Source organism: Lagopus leucura, unplaced genomic scaffold (genome assembly GCF_019238085.1).
Source record: "Lagopus leucura isolate 7727_CA_CO unplaced genomic scaffold, USGS_WTPT01 35125-0_obj-0_obj, whole genome shotgun sequence".
Taxonomy (NCBI): domain Eukaryota; kingdom Metazoa; phylum Chordata; class Aves; order Galliformes; family Phasianidae; genus Lagopus; species Lagopus leucura.
Window position 1 is genome coordinate 1 of NW_024969421.1, and position 16,760 is coordinate 16,760.

The 16,760-nt window shown below is 59.1% G+C and overlaps 2 protein-coding genes and 2 long non-coding RNA genes across 4 annotated transcripts; 2 read left to right on the forward strand and 2 right to left on the reverse strand.

The window, feature by feature from the left end:
* The first annotated feature begins 427 nt into the window (after positions 1-427).
* LOC122194139 lies at positions 428-1,925 on the forward strand. Its single transcript, XR_006183053.1, has 3 exons — positions 428-660; positions 960-1,029; positions 1,170-1,925. It is a non-coding gene; the product is annotated as an uncharacterized LOC122194139 (long non-coding RNA).
* A 404-nt stretch (positions 1,926-2,329) lies between these two features.
* LOC122194136 (intercellular adhesion molecule 5-like) lies at positions 2,330-8,590 on the forward strand. Its single transcript, XM_042895056.1, has 7 exons — positions 2,330-2,718; positions 3,923-4,195; positions 4,488-4,805; positions 4,994-5,287; positions 6,720-6,989; positions 7,343-7,585; positions 7,867-8,590. Exons 1-7 carry the CDS (start codon positions 2,667-2,669, stop codon positions 8,079-8,081), a joined length of 1,665 nt encoding a protein of 554 aa, XP_042750990.1. The 5' UTR covers positions 2,330-2,666; the 3' UTR covers positions 8,082-8,590.
* Positions 8,591-8,684: 94 nt separating this feature from the next.
* Positions 8,685-13,475, reverse strand: ICAM5 (intercellular adhesion molecule 5). Its single transcript, XM_042895057.1, has 8 exons — positions 13,430-13,475; positions 12,886-13,164; positions 12,291-12,563; positions 11,685-11,927; positions 10,928-11,170; positions 10,330-10,572; positions 9,579-9,842; positions 8,685-9,406 (listed from the first exon to the last, which is right to left on the reverse strand). The coding sequence occupies exons 1-8, from the start codon at positions 13,473-13,475 to the stop codon at positions 9,189-9,191; spliced, it is 1,809 nt and encodes a 602-aa protein (XP_042750991.1). The 3' UTR covers positions 8,685-9,188.
* Positions 13,476-14,273: 798 nt separating this feature from the next.
* Positions 14,274-15,611, reverse strand: LOC122194138. Its single transcript, XR_006183052.1, has 3 exons — positions 15,309-15,611; positions 14,669-14,741; positions 14,274-14,384 (listed from the first exon to the last, which is right to left on the reverse strand). It is a non-coding gene; the product is annotated as an uncharacterized LOC122194138 (long non-coding RNA).
* Between the last annotated feature and the right edge of the window lie 1,149 nt (positions 15,612-16,760).

Below are 16,760 nucleotides of genomic sequence, written 5' to 3' on the forward strand. Positions count from 1 at the left end.
GAAATCTCTGCTTTTAACCTTAAATATCGCTTATTTTCATAGAAATCCCTGTTTTTAACCCTAAAATATCGCTTATTTTCATAGAAATCCCTGTTTTTAACCCTAAAGTATAGCTTATTTTCATAGAAATCCCTGTTTTTAACCCTAAAATATTGCTTATTTTCATAGATCTGTGTGAGCAGCCCAGAGAGCAAAGGGCTGCAATCACTGCTGGGGATGCAGCGAGTGCTGTTTGCACACCCAGTGCTCCCAGTGACACACAGCTGTCGTTTTGTAGCCCTGCGAATGGGAGCTGTTGGGTCAGGGCCTGGAGCGCTGATTGAACACCTGAGGTGAGGACCGAGCCAGCTGTGGGAGCGCAGGTGAAGGCGATGCAGATGTGTAACGAAGGGGCGGAGCCTGGCTGCACCTCTCCTGGACCCCATTTAAGGGCTGGCTGCTGCTGGGGAAGGATCTCTGCTGTGATTTGTGACTTCTGTTGTCATTGTTCCACATCAGAGCATCGTGTAAAGTGTGTTAAAGAGTTCCTGTTCTGGTCCTTGAATGCCCTTATGGGTATTTTGGGCTCTCAGACAGGAGGAGAGGAGCGACGTTCCTGGAGGACCTGGAGTGCAGAGGAAAGAAGGTGGAATTCCCAGCTGGACCAAAGCAGCGAAAAAGGTGCGTGCTTCCCCTGTGTAAGAACTTGTGTTTGATGCTCTGTTTGTTTCTCGTTTGGTTTAGTTGGGTTTAGTAAATTACTGCTCCTTCTCAGATCGCTGCCGTTGGTTTTTTTTCTTGTTAGACCCATCTGCTGTCTCCCTATTCTCTCTCCCTCCCCCAGAGTGCGTGGCCTGCCACGTGCCGTGTTTCATTAGTTGTGGGGCGGGAGCTGGCTGCGCTGTTAATATGTACGATTGCTTTTTTTTTTCTCTCTTCTGTCTCCTGGGTTTGTGCCCCTGTCACGGACTCCCATCTAGAGATGATTCTGTGATTCTCTTTCTGGAGGTCTTTCTCCTTGGAGTTTTCTTCTACAAGCCTAGGACCCGGGTGAGCATTGCATTTATTTTTGGTTGCCAATTACTTACTATTGCAGTAACCTTTCTAACTGCAACACCTGTGAAATGCTGTTCTGACCAAACCACGCTGCAAACTGCGCGCCCTGCAACTGGGCTTCGGTCACCCATCAGAGCGCCGCAGGGACGCCTCTGCAGGAAGCACTGCAGGCTGTTAAAGCCCGCCGCTGCTGCTATGGCAGAAGACCTTCTGATCAGAAGACCTGCAGATCCAAGGGACTTCATGGTCGGAGAGGAGGAGCTCCATACAACCCAGTTCAAAGTAGCCTTTTGGTTTTCAGATGCTGTCCCTCTCATCTCATCCAAAAAATAAGACATTTTCTCCCAGAAATACCAGTTTTCTTTCAAAAAATGTGGAATATTAGCTTTCAAGGAGGAAATGTCGTATTTTTGGGGTGAAAACTGGTATTTGTGGGAGGTAATATCCTATATTTGGGAGAAAAGTGTTATTTTAGGGGAGAAAACTTCATAATTCTCAGAGAATGTATCATATTTTGGGGAGGAAAGTGGAATTTCTGGGTGAAAGTGTCCTATCTGGGGGGAATTTCCCTTATGTCCTGGTAGAAAATGACACCCAGAGCCACCAATTTCCCTTCAGTTCCCCCCTGTGCTTCTCAGTGGGGTCACCCACTGTTACTGGGGTTCCATGGGGTCACATCATTGCGAATATGGGGGTCAGCCCACTTCCATTATGGGGGTCCCAAAGGTGCCATTATTGGGGTCCCAGGGGGGTTCTCCTCTTTCCATCACTGGGGTCCCGTCGCTGTCGCCCCACTGCTGCCGTTGGGTGAGAAAAGTCCCCAAAAAACGGGAATTTAAAGAAAAAAGCAGAACCCAAACCCACGCGTTTGGGGGATGAGGTCACGTGGTGACGTCATGGGGAAATCACGTGGGGTGGGGGGGGGGGCACAGATTTGAGGCAGATTTGGGGAGTTTGAGGCATAGGGGGTCGTATGGAGTCTCATGTAGGGGTAATAGGGGCTCCAAATCTGCCCCATGTAGGGGCAGTAGGGCAGAAATCTGCCCCGTGTTGGGGCAACAGGGGCTCGACCTTCCCCATATTGTGTCTATAGGGCTGAAACGATCTGCACCCCGCAGCGGGACTCCCCCCTCCCCGCCCTTTCCCGGGCATTCCCCGCTCCAAAGTCCCCTCCATCCCGGAATTCCCCCCCCCCCCCGCGGTCCCTCCGCCCTACTGGGGGCGAGGCTCAGCCTCTATAGGGCCGCAATGGAAATAGGGGCGGCCCCGGGGGCGGAGCGCGGAAGAGGGGAGCGGACCGTAGGGCGGCCGCGGGATTCTGACCCCATTGAGTGCCGGGATTCAGGAGGACAGGAGTGGGAACCGTCGGGGGGGTCCTGGGGGTCCTGAGTCCATCAGATCCCATCGCCTGGAGATCACCATTGCATCCTATTGGATAATTCTTGGAGATCCTAATTGGACCCTATAATCTGGAGATCCTGATCGGACCCCATTGGAGATCCGGATTGGATCCCATCACCTGGAGCTCCCAGTTGGACCCGATTGGGAGAGTTCTTGGGGATCCCAATTGGACCCCAAAGTTGTGGGGATCCCCATAGGATCCGTCCCCCTGCATTCCCATTGATCCCACAATGCGTCGCACTGCACTCCCACTGCTGCTGGGCTGCCTGAGTGTGCTTACAGGTGAGAAATGGGGTGGGGGGCAGTCAGAGGGGTATGGGGCAATGGGGTGGGGGGCAGCAGGTTTGGGATGGCAATGGGTGCAGTCAGAGGGCTATGTGGTCTATGGGGGTATAGAAGTGTGGGGGCACAGGGCTATGGGGTCACAGGGCTATATGGGGCACTGGGATATGGAGTCATAGGATCACAGGGATAAGTGGGGCATGGGGATGTGGGGGTATGGGGTCACGGGGACATGGGGTTATGGAGTCACAGGGCTACGTGGGGCACAGGGATGTGTGGAACACTGAGATAGATGGGGAAGAGGGACATGGGGGTGTGGGGTCGTAGGGATACGTGGGGCACAGAGATGTGGGGTTACAGAAATCTGGGGGTCCCTATGGACACACAATGGCTCACATGTGTGTGCGTGCCTCCCCCCTCCTCCACCCAACTCCGGAAGCCTTCGGGGAGGGCCCAGGGATTCTTTTCATTTCCTTTCAGTTACAAAATCCCTTTTTGGCACTCAGGAATTCCCCGGAATTCTTTATTTGTTTATTTAATTTTTATTATTGTTACTTTCTTTTCCTTTTCCCATCCGGAAATAGGGGGGGGGTGGAGGGGTCAGAATCCACCCCTCCCCTCTCCCCCTTGCTCGTGCCTGACAGCAGCTGTCAGCATCTGGAGGTCACTCAGCAGATGGTCACAGCTGTCACCCCCACTTTAATTAATTACTTTATTATTATTATTAATTTGGAAACGGGGGGTGTAGGGTGAAGTCAGAATCCATGCACCCTCCCCACCACCTCGTGCCCCATAGCAGCATGTTTCCCCCCCCCCACCACTACCACGTGTGCCCCTCATTTGTGTTACCTCCCCCACGTGTGACCCCCCCCGTGCTTTGGGGGTGGAGGAGGAAGTGGAAATCAGTTCCCACACAGCTCTGCTTCCTGAGAGGGGAACTACGGGGGGGTGAGGGGGGTGAAGTGGTGCTTCCCTATATGGAACAAATGGGGGGGGGGGGGGGGGGGGGAGTTCCCATGGCCCCATATGGGGGTCCTCCATACCCTGTATCCCCTGGAGGACAGATTTGAGGGTCCCCACATCCCCATATGGGGGGTTCTTGGGACCCATATGGGGGTTCTCCACCCCCTCCAACCATCTGCCGCCAAGTCCTCCCAACCCCCCCACCCCCACTGACCCCAACCTCATTCTCCCCCCATTCCAGGCCCCCAGTTCTCCTCCTGCTCCGTCTGGCTGCAGCCCCCGGTGCTGTTGGTTCCGTTCGGCGGCTCCCTCAACATCACCTGCAGCACTTCCTGCAGTGACCCCCAGGTGCAGGGCGGCGTGGAGACTTCATCGCGCCACAGTCGTCAGCCCCGCAACGCGACGGTGCTGGATGTGACACTGAGCGACGTCACCGAGTGGAACAGCAGCCTGAAGTGCTACTTCCGCTGCCATGGGGGCAGGGAGTGGGAGAAGGCAGAGCTCATCGCCTACCGTAAGGCTGCCGGGAGACGGCGTTGGCACCTCCTGTCACTGTTGTCACCTTCGGTCACCAATGTCACCATCATTATCACCATCACCAAGACCTTCTGTCACTTTCGTCACTGTTGCCATCACTGTCACCATTACGTGTCACCCTTCTGTCACCATTACTGTCACCTTTGGTCACCATCATTCTCCCTTTTGTCACCTCTTGTCAGCTTTTCTCACCACATGATCAACTTCAGTCCTCATCATTGTCACCTTTTCTCACCTTTTGTCACTTTTGTCCCCTTTTCCCCCCCCAGGCCCATTGGACCAGCCAGAGCTGTCACCAATTCCCCCCCTGAAGTCCAGCCGTGCTCACATCCTGTCCTGCCTTGTCCCCAACGTGTCCCCAGTCCGCAACCTGACGGTGTCCCTGTGCCGTGGTGGCCTCACTCTGCACACAGCCACTTTCTGGGGGCACTCCCAGAAGCAGCCGGAGGACGTGTTGGTGACACACGAGGTGACGGCACGGCGGGAGGACCACGGGCAGAGCATCACCTGCCGTGCAGAGCTCGACCTGCGGCCATACGGCCCGCTGTTCAACATCACCTCCACTGCACAGCTGGTGGACATCTATGGTGAGCTGCCAGCGTGGTCACATTCGTCACCGTTGTAACGCTGTTGTCCCCGTGGTCTGACTGTTGTCCCTCCCTCCACTCCCATTGTCACTGCTGTCTGACTGTTGCCCTCCCCCAGTTGTCCCCTTGGTCCACCTGCAGCCCTCCCCTCTGCCCCCCCACCCTCTGACTCTTCTCCTCCACTGCAGATTTCCCGGACCCCCCCACGCTTACCTCATCCCCCCCAGCCCTCCAAACAACAGGCGACGTCCACCTGGAAACTGGCGAGGAGCTCAACCTGACCTGCAGCGTCCAGAACGCCTTCCCTGCAGCCAACATCACCCTGCTGCTGGATGGGGAACCGCTGAAGCCATACAGCAAGGACAGTCAGAGTGCGGGGACTGGGGGGCTGCTGTGGAATCAGCCTGGAAAGCACAAATTGGTGTGCAGGGTGAGAGTGGGGCCTGAGGCACAGAGCACGGAGCTGGTGGTAAACATTTATGGTGAGCGTGGCACAATGGCAGCGGGTGGCACCATGGGGAAGGAGGGGTGCAGGGGGGGGCTGCAGGTGGAGCAAGGGGACAATGGAGGGGGGGTGACAACAGTCAGCAGTGACAGTGGGAATGGTGGGGGCGACAACAGTCAGACCATGGAGACAATAGGGTGACAAGGGGGGGGTGACAACAGGTGGAGACAACATGGGGATCAGAGGGACCTCAGCAGGCTGGGAAGGAGGGCATGGGTGGATCTAATGAGGGTCAGCACCGGAAAATGCAAAGGTTTGCACTTGGGCCAGAGGAATCTCAGGTGTGTACAGAGTGGTGGGGGGAGCAGCCCTGCAGAGAAGGACCTGGAGAGTGAAAAGCTGAACACGAAGCAGCAGTGTGTGATTACAGCTTGGAAAGCAAATGGAATCCTGGGCTGCATTAGCAGAAGGGTGGCAGTGGGACTGGGGGGATTATACCACTCTGCTGTCATAGAGGCCCCATCTGCAGAACTGCATCCAGGTCTGGGAATCTCAATGCAAGAAAGACAGGGAGCTGCTGGAGAGGGTCCAGAGGAGAGGCACCGAGACAGGGAGAAGAGCATTGAGGTGGGCAGAGGGCTGCAGCACCTCCTCTACAGAAACAGGCTGAGGGAGCTGGGCTTGTTCGGCCTGGAGAAAAGGCGGCTGCGGGACCTGTGGGACCTCATTGTAGCCTTCAGTACCTAAAGGGAGCCTACAAACAGGAGGGGAATCAACTCTTGGAAAGGGGAGATAACATCAGGACAAGGGGAAATGGCTTGAAGTTGAGGGAGGGAAGATTGAGGTTGGATCTGGGGGCTGCAGCCAGATGGAGCAGAAGGAGAACTGGAGGCCTGGAATGGGGGGAGTATGAGGTTGGGGATCAGCGGGGGGGGTATATAATCACAGAATAAACAAGAGAGTTAGCCAAAGCAGACTATGATAACAAAAGAGAGTAAATGGAAGGCTTACCCTTATCCTGGGCTCCCAAAACTCCAGCAGAGCTCATTCCCCAATGGCAGCCAGCTCTTAAATAGGTCTAGGAGGGGGGAGCCAGGCTTCCGGCAGCTCAGGTGAATTGCTCTCAGCTGTGCTCCTCTGGCTGCCTCAGTGCTCGCCTCAGGTGATCAATCAGAGGTTCCGGCCGTGACTCAGCAGTTCCCATACAGGGGTTGGGAGGACTTGGGGAAGTTTGTTCTTATGAGAGTGAAGAGGTGCTGGAACAGCTGCACTGAGAAGCTGTGGATGCGCCGTCCATCCCTGGAGGCGTTTGAGGCCGGGTTGGGGCAGCTGGGATGGTGTTCGATGGGAGGTTGGCGGCCCTGCATGCAGCTGGGGGGGTTGGAGCTCCATGATCCTTGGGGTCCGTCCAACCCAAGCATTCTGTGCCAGCATCCCATGGGCGTCACCTCTCTGATTGTCACCCACAGATTTCCCCACGCCGCAGCTCAGTGTCAGCACCGACATCCCCGTGGCGATGCAGAACGTGTCGGGACGCTGCGAGCTGCCTGGAGGGCACAGGGAGGGCATCGAGCTGCGGGTGACGGTCGGGCAAAGGGTGTTGGCGCCCTGGGGGCCATCGCCGCTGCTTTTCATGCTGCTGGTGACGGAGGAACACGACGGCTCCGAGCTGCACTGCGAGGCCAAAGTGGAGGGCAGGGCTCCAAAATGGAGCGACATCGTGAGGCTGAATGTCAGCGGTGGGTGGCCGGCGTTGGGGGTTGGCCACAGCCCTGGTGCAAAACCCCGTAACGGCAGTGCAGAAACCCCGCGATCACAGAGCAAAACCCCTTAGGCCTAGTGCTAAATCCCACAGCTCTCGTGCAAAACCCCTTAGTTGTAGTGCAAAATTCCTGCTGTGAATGCAAAACTCCTCAGCCCTGGTGCTAGATTGCATAGGTCTTGTGCAAAACCCCTTAGGCCTAGTGCTAAATCCCACAGCTCTGGTGCAAAATTCCTGCTATGAATGCAAAACCCCTCAGTCCCTGTGCAAACCCCACTGGTCCCAAGGCAAACCCTTTGGCCCAATTTTGAACCCCACTTTTCCCCCTAGCCCCACCCCACATGGACGACCAACTCTGCCCCCCAACCCACACCTGGACGGAGGGCCAGGAGGTGAATCAGTGGTGCCGTGCACGAGGAAAACCCGACCCAGTGGTGACGTGTCACAAGGATGGTACTATCATCCTCATGCGACAGCCGTGTGTCGTCAGCCGGAACCACAGCGGGACGTATTGGTGCAGCGCCAGCAACGCCTTGGGCACGATTGGACGGAGCGTCAGCGTGACAGTGGAGTGTGAGTGGAGGGGGGGGGGGGGGGGGTTGTAGATGTGGGGCGGTGACACAGATGGGACGGTGAGCACATGGAATGGTGACACACGGGGGGGTGGGGGATGGGGTGACAAATGTGGGATGGTGACACACATAGGGATGGGGGCATTGGGGGTGGAGGTGACACACGTGGGGCTGGGCACAGGGGGTTGGTGGTTGCACATGTGGGGCAGTGACGCATGTGGGGATGGGTGTATGGAGTGGAGGTTGACACACATGGGGTGCTGACACCGCTTTCTGCCCCAGACTGGGACATCAATGTGGGCCTTTTGGTGGCGCTGGCGGTGGTGGCGGCGGTGCTGGCTGCAGTTGGGGCTGCTCTGTACCGCCTGTATTACCGTAAGAAGAAGATCCGTCAGTACGAGCTGCAGAAGGAGCAGCAGCGCCTCTTGGCTTTGGGGGGCTTCTCGGATGGGGCTGCAGCCTCCTCAAATGGGTCAGCGCCAGTGACACAAGCGTAGCACCCATGGGTGCAGGGTGGGAACGTCCCATGGGACGCTCAGAGGGGTGAGCAGACTGACAGCAGTGTGATGGGGGTGGTGGTACCCAGTGGGGGACATCTATAGGGACAATATGGTGGTACCCCATGGGTGACACCTATAGGGACACAACCAGTGGTACCTGATGGGGGACATCTATAGGGACACACAGCTAGCGGTAGCCTGTGAGTGACATGGATGGGGACACAACCTCTGGCCCAGGGACACCACAGTGGTGTTACCCAGTGGGTGAGGACAGGTGTCACGCTGACTTCGTGCTGTCCCCCCAACACCTGGCTGGCCCAGGGTGGGGGGGCCACAGTGGGTTCTGGTGATGAAGGTGAGGATGATGAGGGTGCAGGGGGTGTGTGCCGATAAAAAGTGGGGGTGACAACTGTGGTGTCCCCCCCAGACTCTTCGCTTTGCTTCCACCGCCGGCCCCAGGTGCCATCGGGGCTGTACTGGGGTGGCAGGGGCTGCTGAGTGGCACCAAGTGGGGGGTGGGGGTAGGGGGAGGAGTTTGGGACCAGGCCGTGGCTCCACTTTCGTCCTTCTCAATAAAAATTTTATTTTTAATTTGCATTCCTTGCCTCCTTCCCCCCCTTCCCAATAACCTCCATAAAATGCAAAGCAAAGCAGTTAAAAAACGGCATTGGCCACAAATTGGGCTGAATCCAACACCAACCCATGGGGATGGAGCAATGACACCAGCATTGCTCCTTGGGGACATTTGGTGACATCCAGCACCATTCCTTGGAGACAGTTTGGTGACATCCAAGTCTGTTCCTTGAGGACGGTTTATGTGACATCCAACACTGTTCTTTGGGGACAATATGGTGACATTCAACACTGTTAATTGAGGACATCCAACAGCACAGTGACATCCAACGCTGTTTCTTGGGCACATCCAACACCATTTCTTGGGGACATACGACGACAACCAACACAGCTTCTTGCGGACAATATGATGACAGCCACCACCACCCCCACGGGCACAGCATGGCGACCCCCACCACCATCCCTCGGGCCAGGTGTCATCACACTGTCTCCACCTCCATGTGCTCTGGGGGTCCCGGGTGCCGAGGTTCCTCAGGTGGGGGTGAGAGGGATCCCAAACAGCTCCCGTTGTCCCCCACTGTCCCCCCGGTGCAGGCGGGAGGCCTCAGAGGAGCCCTCAGCATCACGCACGTTATACTCTCCCTTCTTGCAGGCGGTGGTCTTCATGTAATAAATGCCCCATGCGGCCACTGCCAGCACGGTGACAGAACCCAGCAGGGACAGGGACAGCAGCAGGGACAGCCGGCTCTCTGCGGGGACAGCGGAACGACGGTGTGGCACCGGTGGCTTCAACACCATGCCAACAACATTCCAGTGACACTTCAACTGTGGCACCTTCGTGGTGACGGCACACAGGGGAGACCGCAGCGGTGACATCGACACCCCACTGGTGACACCACCCCTCTGTCCCCCAGGGCTCACCATCCACGCTCACCACCACGCTGCCCACGCGCCGGCCGTGCCGGTTGACAGCCATGCAGGTGTAGCGGCCGCGATTGACGGCCGCCGCGTTCTCCACCTCCACCGACCGGTTGTCGGCCCCGAAGCGCAGGTTGGGGGCAGGGGGCAGCGCCCACCCAAAGGTGGGAGTCGGGACGCCCTCGGCGCCACACTCCACGCTGAAGCTGCTGCCGTGGCTCACGTTGGGGGACGGCAGCACGCGGAGGGTGAGGGCTGCAGGACTGTCTGTGCGGGAGGGAAAACCCAAAAGGGCCCCTTTGAGCCTCAAAACATCCCCTCGCTTTCCCTTCTTTTCCCTTCCAGCCTCAAGCCGTCCCCCAGAAATGGCGATCCGGGAACCCAAACCCATCGGTTTCCTTCTTTTCTGATCCTCCAAACCTCAAAGCCCCCATTTTTAAACCCCCCAAAACCCCGATTTTTACCCCCTAAATCACCAACACCTCATTTTTTACCCCCCAAAACCCCCAACCTCCAATTTTTACCCCCCTACCTCCTATTTTTATCCCTCTTATAACCCCATGTTTACCTTTCAATTCCTCCATTTCCCCCCCCAAAACCCCCAACTTCCCCATCTTTACCTCCAACCCCTCATTTTTTACCCCCAGAAACCCCCAAGTCCCCCATCTTTACCCCAACTCCTCATTTTACTCCCTCCCAAAACCCCCACCCCCAAATCACCCCTCCCAGGCCCTCCCCCCATCACCCCACTCACACTCCACAGTGATGGTGACGTTCTGCAGTGCTGTGCCATGCACGTTGGTGGCCTGGCATTGGTAGGTGCCGGCGTGGGCACGGGTGACATTGGCACTGCCAGGGGGGGCGTGGGGGTCCCCCAGTTTGGAGCAAGCTACACTGGGGGGGGGATTCCCACTGGCGTTGCATTCCAGCTCCGCCGCTGTGCCCTCCACCCACAGCCGCTGCGCCGGGCAGTCGGCATCGCCAATGCTGGGTTGGTCTGAGGGGAGGAAGGGGAACCATGATGGCACCGACAGCGGCACCGGCACGGTCACGGTGTTCCTGGGTGTTCATGGCATCCCTGGCTTGGTCATGGTAGGGTCACGACATTCCCAACTTGGTAGAGCCATGGCATCTCCACTTTGGCCACAGTGTGGATGTGGCACTCCTAATACGAACATGGTGACATCCTTGGCATGGGTATGGCAATCTGGGCACAAACGCAGCATCCCTGGCACGGTGACGGTGGCACTACTGGCACAGACACGGCATCCCTGACCCGGTCACAACGGCACCCCTGGCCCAGACACAACGGCACTCCCCGCACAAACTCAGCACCCCATTTCCCCACTCACACTCGACGGTGACGTCGACGCTGCGCCGCGCCGACCCGTGCCGGTTGGTGGCGGTGCAGACGTAACGCCCGGCATCGCCGCGGCTGACGGTGCGGCCATCCTCATCCCCCGGGGGTCCCCCATGGCGGGCGCAGTGCGTGGTGGGTGCGGGGTCCCCATCGGCGCTGCACGGCAGCTCCCGGCGCTGCCCTTCCAGCCACGTGCGGTGCGCCGGGCAGCCGAGCTCCGACAGCGAGGGCTCATCTGAGGGTAAGGGAGGTGAGGAGGGAAGCATGGGGTCATCGAATCGTGGTATCGGTGAGTTGTGAGATCAACAGAAGGTGGAATTGGAGACTCACGGGATCACCGAATCACTGAATCACAGGATCAGCAAATCGCGGGATCGCACAATCGCATAATTAATTAGAGACTCCCATAATCACATAATTACAGAACCACAATTTCCAGTTGGGACCTCAAGGTTCCCCCCAATTTTGCCCCCTGCCTATTTGGTACCCAAATCCCACCCAGCCAACTGTGGGATCCCCTCAGACTCCCCCCCCCCCACCTCAAGAGGAAGAATTTCACCCCACATCGGACCCAAATCTGCCCCTTTTAGCCCCAAGCCAATCCCCCTCACCCCACACTCCTACCTTCCCCAATAAAATATGTCCATATTTGGCATCACCCAGACCCACAACTAACCTGAGCCCCCCCAATGCCACCACCCCATTCATCCCTAATGCCCCCTGCAGTGCCCCCCACTCGCCCCACTCACACTCCACACGGACGGTGACAACGCGGCTCCGTGTCCCCACGCTGTTGGTGGCGTTGCAGTGGTAGATCCCGGCGTGGGACCGGGTGACCAGGATGGGTCCAGCAGTACTGGGGGGGTCACCGCGGTGGGTGCAGGTGACGATGGGTGTGGGGTTACCAGCGGCCCCACAGGAGAGAGTTTCCCTTGTGCCCTCCAACCATGTGAGGGATGTGGGGCAGGAGGTAGAGTCCATCTCAGGGGGGTCTGGGGAAGAAAATGTGATGGGAGGAGGGGGGCCGGGGGGATGGGATGGATGCAGGGTTGGATGGACACGGGAGGAGTGAGATGGGAGGAGTGGGGCGAGATGGAGATGGGATAGGATAGGATTGGGAGGGTGGGGTTGGGGTGGAAGGGGGGGGTGGAGGGTGAGGGGTTGGATGGAGACAGAGGTGAAAATGTATGTGGAATGGGACGGAGGCGAGGAACGGGAATTGGCATTGAGATGAGAATGAGGACAGAATAGGGATGGCGATGGGACAGGAAGGGGACCACCCCAAACATTCCCCCTCCTCCCCACTCTCTTCCCAACCGCATATGGGGCCAACAGGGACCACGGCAGGGACTTACAGAGCACCGTCAGCCTCCCCTCGGCTTCTTTGGTCACCACATCGTCCCCCAGGGCCAGGCGGGCGCTGCACCCAAACCAGCGCCCATCGTCCTCCCGCTGGGGCACCACGCGCAGCTCCAGCGCCGGCTGGGGACCCTCGGCCAGGACCCCGCCATCGGCATCACGCAGCTGCAGCCGCACCGAGGGGGGGTCGGCAGGCGCCGAGCGGCACCAAACCGACACCGGGAGACCCGCAGGCACCGGGCTCAGCTCCAGGGTGGGTGCTGGGAATCCTATGGGGTGAGAGGGGGGCTGTGGTGATCAGGGTGGGAGGGGTGGCTGTGGGATTTGGGGTTTTGGGGTGGAGCGCACATGGGGGTGGTGGTCTGGGGGTTGCAGGTGGGAGGGGGCAGTGGTGGGGTGCCCCATGGGATTGGGGGGTGGATTTTGGAAGCCTTAAGTCATGGAATCATTAAGGATGGGGAAGATCTCTATGGCCGTAAGTCCAACCATCTGATCCATTTCGGGTTGCATGCTGGGGTGGGATCTCAGGGTTGGGGTCTCGGGATTTGGATCTATGGGGCTGGGATCCACAAGATTCAGTTCTGTCCATACGGTAAACGTGGATCAGCGCCCGTGCTGTCTGTTCTGCTGCGCCCACAGCGGCGGTGCAGCTGAGCTCGCGGTGCCCCACGGTGCGGGCGTTGATCTGAGCCACGGCCGTCACCACCTCCGCTGTCGCCGTCACCTCCGTCTCCAAAGGGTCCCCATCCAGCGCCAGCACCACGCGGGTCTCCTCCACCGGGAAGGCGCCCAGCACGCGGCAGCTGCCGGCCGCTGCGGTGTTGGCTTCGAGGTGCGGAGGGGAGAACAGCTGGGGGGGATCTGGGAGGGCTGGGGCGGGGGGGAGGCATTGTGAGGGGGGCTGAGAGCCACAGGCGAGAGCATAGGGGGGTGGGGATGGAAATGGGGATGAAATTGGGAAGGAAATGGGATTGGATGGGAATGGGGATGACATGGTGATCTTGATGGGATTAGATTGGGATTGGAATTGGATCTTGTTTGAAATTGGGATAGAGATTGGAATTAAGATTGGAATAGGGACATGGATTGGGACTGGATTAGAGATCAGGATCCCGTGGTGCTGCCCTCACCGTACACCGATAGCCGGATGGGCGCCGCAGCGCGGGCGAAGAGCGGCCCATGCGGGCGCAGGGAGAGCTCGGTGTGGCAGCGCACCGGCTGGCCGTGGTCGCCAGGCCCGGCGGTCAGCGCGTGGCTGACAGTGACGGCGGCGCTGCCAGGGGCGGCGGGGAAGCTGTGGGTGCTGAGGGTCTCTGTGCCGCGACGCAGCGTCACCGTCAGGTTGGCCAGCGGGGCGCACTCGGCCACGTGGCACCGCAGGGTCACCGCGGCACCCACTGGCACCGCTGGCACCGCGTCCAAACGCACCCAGTCTGGCTGCTCTTATGAGGGCAGAGCAGAGCGGGGAGAGGGGGGCGTCGCAGATCTGCCTGCAGCCAATCCCAACCCTATATCCCATCCCAATCCCAACATACCATCCCAATCCTAACCCCAATCCCAACCCTATATCCCATCCTCCCCTCCCAATCCCAGCCCCATGAGAGTGCTGGCCCAACCACATCCCCATCCAAATCCCATTCCCAACCCTATATCCCATCCCAATCCCATCCCATCCCTATCCCCACCCCAATCCCAGTCCCATCCCCATCCCAATCCCCCCCACTCCAATTCCATCCTACCCCACTCCCAATCGCACCCAAAGCCAATCACACCCCAATCCCCATCCCTCCCCAGTCCCAATCCCCCCATCTCACTGTACACGATGATGGCAGTGCTGCTGTTGGCACTGCTGTCCCCGCACCGCGCTCGGCACAGCGCCGGCTCCGGCTCCCATTCGGTGACATTGGTGAGGACGAAGGTCCTCCAGCGGCGGCCGCCCGGCCCGGCGGTGCTGCCCAGCGCCCAGCTCAGCTCCAGTGGCACCGCAAGACCCGGGCAGAAACCGCGGCTGCAGTTGATGGGCACCGAACCGCCGAACGGAACCACGGCGACACGCGGCCACGAGCGGACCCAGAAAGTGGCTGAGGGGGCTGGCAGACCCCAAATAGGGCCTTCAGACCAATGGGAGACCACAGACCCAAATGGGATGCTGGGGTCAGGGTGAGACCCCAGACCCAAATGGGGCCTTTGGTCCAAAGTGGGACTCTGACCCCAAAGTAGGATCCCAGACCCAAACAGAGCCCCAGCAGCAAACCAGGACCCCAAATCCAGAGCAGCGTCCCGTGCCCCATCAGGTCAGGGTTGTGTCCACCCCCCTACATACTAACAAATATAGGGACCCCCCCCCAGATTGCCCCATCCCCATCCCCATTACCTGCGAGTGCCAGGAGGAGGGGGGGCAGCAGCTTTGCGGCCGCTTGGGGGGCAGCCATGGGGTCCCGTCAGTGCTGAGGGGGGGAGGAAGGGGATGAGGAGGGGATGAAGGTTATGGGGATAGGAGTGAGGATGAGGAGGGAAGGAAAGCTATGGGTAGGAATAGGGGACGAGGATGAGGAGGGGATGAAGCTTCGCATGGTAATAGGGATGAGGATGGGGGTGAGGATAAGGAGGGGAGGAAGGTTGGGGATGAACGTCATGGACAGGAATGGGGGGGAGGATGAGGAGGGGATGAAGGCAATGGGCAGGAATAGGGGCAAGGATGAGGAGCGGAGGAAGGTCAGGGACGGGGTGAGGATGAGGAGGGGAGGTTGAAGGCTCACACAGCAGCTCCCCCCTCCCCCTTCACACCCCCACGTGCAAACGCAGCGCTGTGATGTGTGGGTGTGCAAAGCGTGGGCTGCGTGCAACGCACGGGGACACAGCCACGCGTGGGGGGGTGAGTGTGCACGAGGGCGTGCAATGCGTGTGCACCTGGCTGTGCACTGCGTGTGTGTGGGCGTGCATTACACGTGGGTGTGAGCGCATCTTGCATGTGGGTGTGCATTGCACGTGGGCGCCCCCCCAACTCACCGCACCTGTACCGCCGTGCTGTGTATGCAAGGTGATGGTGACAAACTGAGCAGTGGTGACTGCAGTGATGGTGACAATCCCAGTGACGATGACAGTGGCGATGGTGGCAGCCCTGGTGATGGTGACAACTCTGGTGCCAGCAGTGATGGTGACCAACCTGGCAGCGGTGATGGCAGCAACGGTGACAATCCCAGTGATGGTGGCAGCGGTGACAGTGCTGGTGGCTGCTGGTGACACTGATGCTGACAGTGCCGGTGCTGACAGTGCTGGTACCACGCGGTGCCGGCGCTGCGCTGCCGCCGTCACTTCTCGGGGGGGTGGAGGGGTGGAGTGGGGGTGGAGGGGGCGGGATCACATGGGAAAGAACGCCCCGCCCTCACCCCATAGCGACCAATGGGAAACCTCAAATCCCACCCCCTCCGTAAGCCCGCCCCCTACTCCCATAGCATCCAATGGGGACCCCCGAACTCCGCCCCGCACCCCTGCCCCATAGCCACAAACAGGACCCCCAAATGCCACCCCATAACCCCACTCCTCAGGGGCGGGGGGTCCGTTACTGCCCCCATTGTCAGTCCTGGGGGGGTCCATTGCCCCCCATTATTAATCTGGGGGGGGAAGTCCATTCTCAGCCCCTTTCCTTAGGGGGGGCCCATCTGCTCCCCATTATCACTCCTGGGGGTGGGGGAGGCCCGTTCTCACTCCTGGGGGGGGTCCATATGAACATCCCCTCCCCGAGGGGGGTCTTCAGCCCCGCACTGGGGGCACCGCGCCGCAGGCGGGGGGAGGGCGCTCCTTCTCGGGACGCTCCAACAGCGGCGACAGCGTCGGCGGTACTTCCGGTACCTGGTGTGTGGGGGGGTAATTAAGAGCGATATTAATATTAATTAGGGTTTGTTTAATATTAAGTAGGGTGGTATTTTGTCTCCATTAGGATCATATATTGGGAGTGGGGGTAGATATGGGGGTGCCCCTCCCCCCTTCTGGTTTTATTTGGGTTTGGGGGGGGGAAGGGGGATAAGGCGGTGCCCCCTTTGGGTTTTATTTGGGGGAGGATTTATGGGGTGCCCCCCTCACCGGATCCCGCAGGCGTTGCACAGCGGGGTCCCATTCTCTGCCGCTCGCCATAATGGGGTCCGTTGGGTTTTGCAGGAGGCGCAGCTTCGCGGGGGGGGCCCCAAGGGGGGGGGCGGAACAAAGTAAGGGGGGGCACCGCTGGTTTATGCCCCCTCGCTTCCTCCCCCAGTTAAAGGACAACGTACCTGGAGCGGGGGGGGCACTGCGTTCGTCTTCGGAGCTGCTCCCCCCCCCCTTCCTCACCTTCGGGGGTCGGCGGTGCGCGGGGGGGCCGCGGGGGGGGCCGAAGCTGTGGAGAGAGGGGAGGATGTTGGGGGGGGAGGGGTGTTAGGGGGTGTCAAAGGGGGATATTTGGAGGGGGAGACATTGGGATTGGGGAGGGC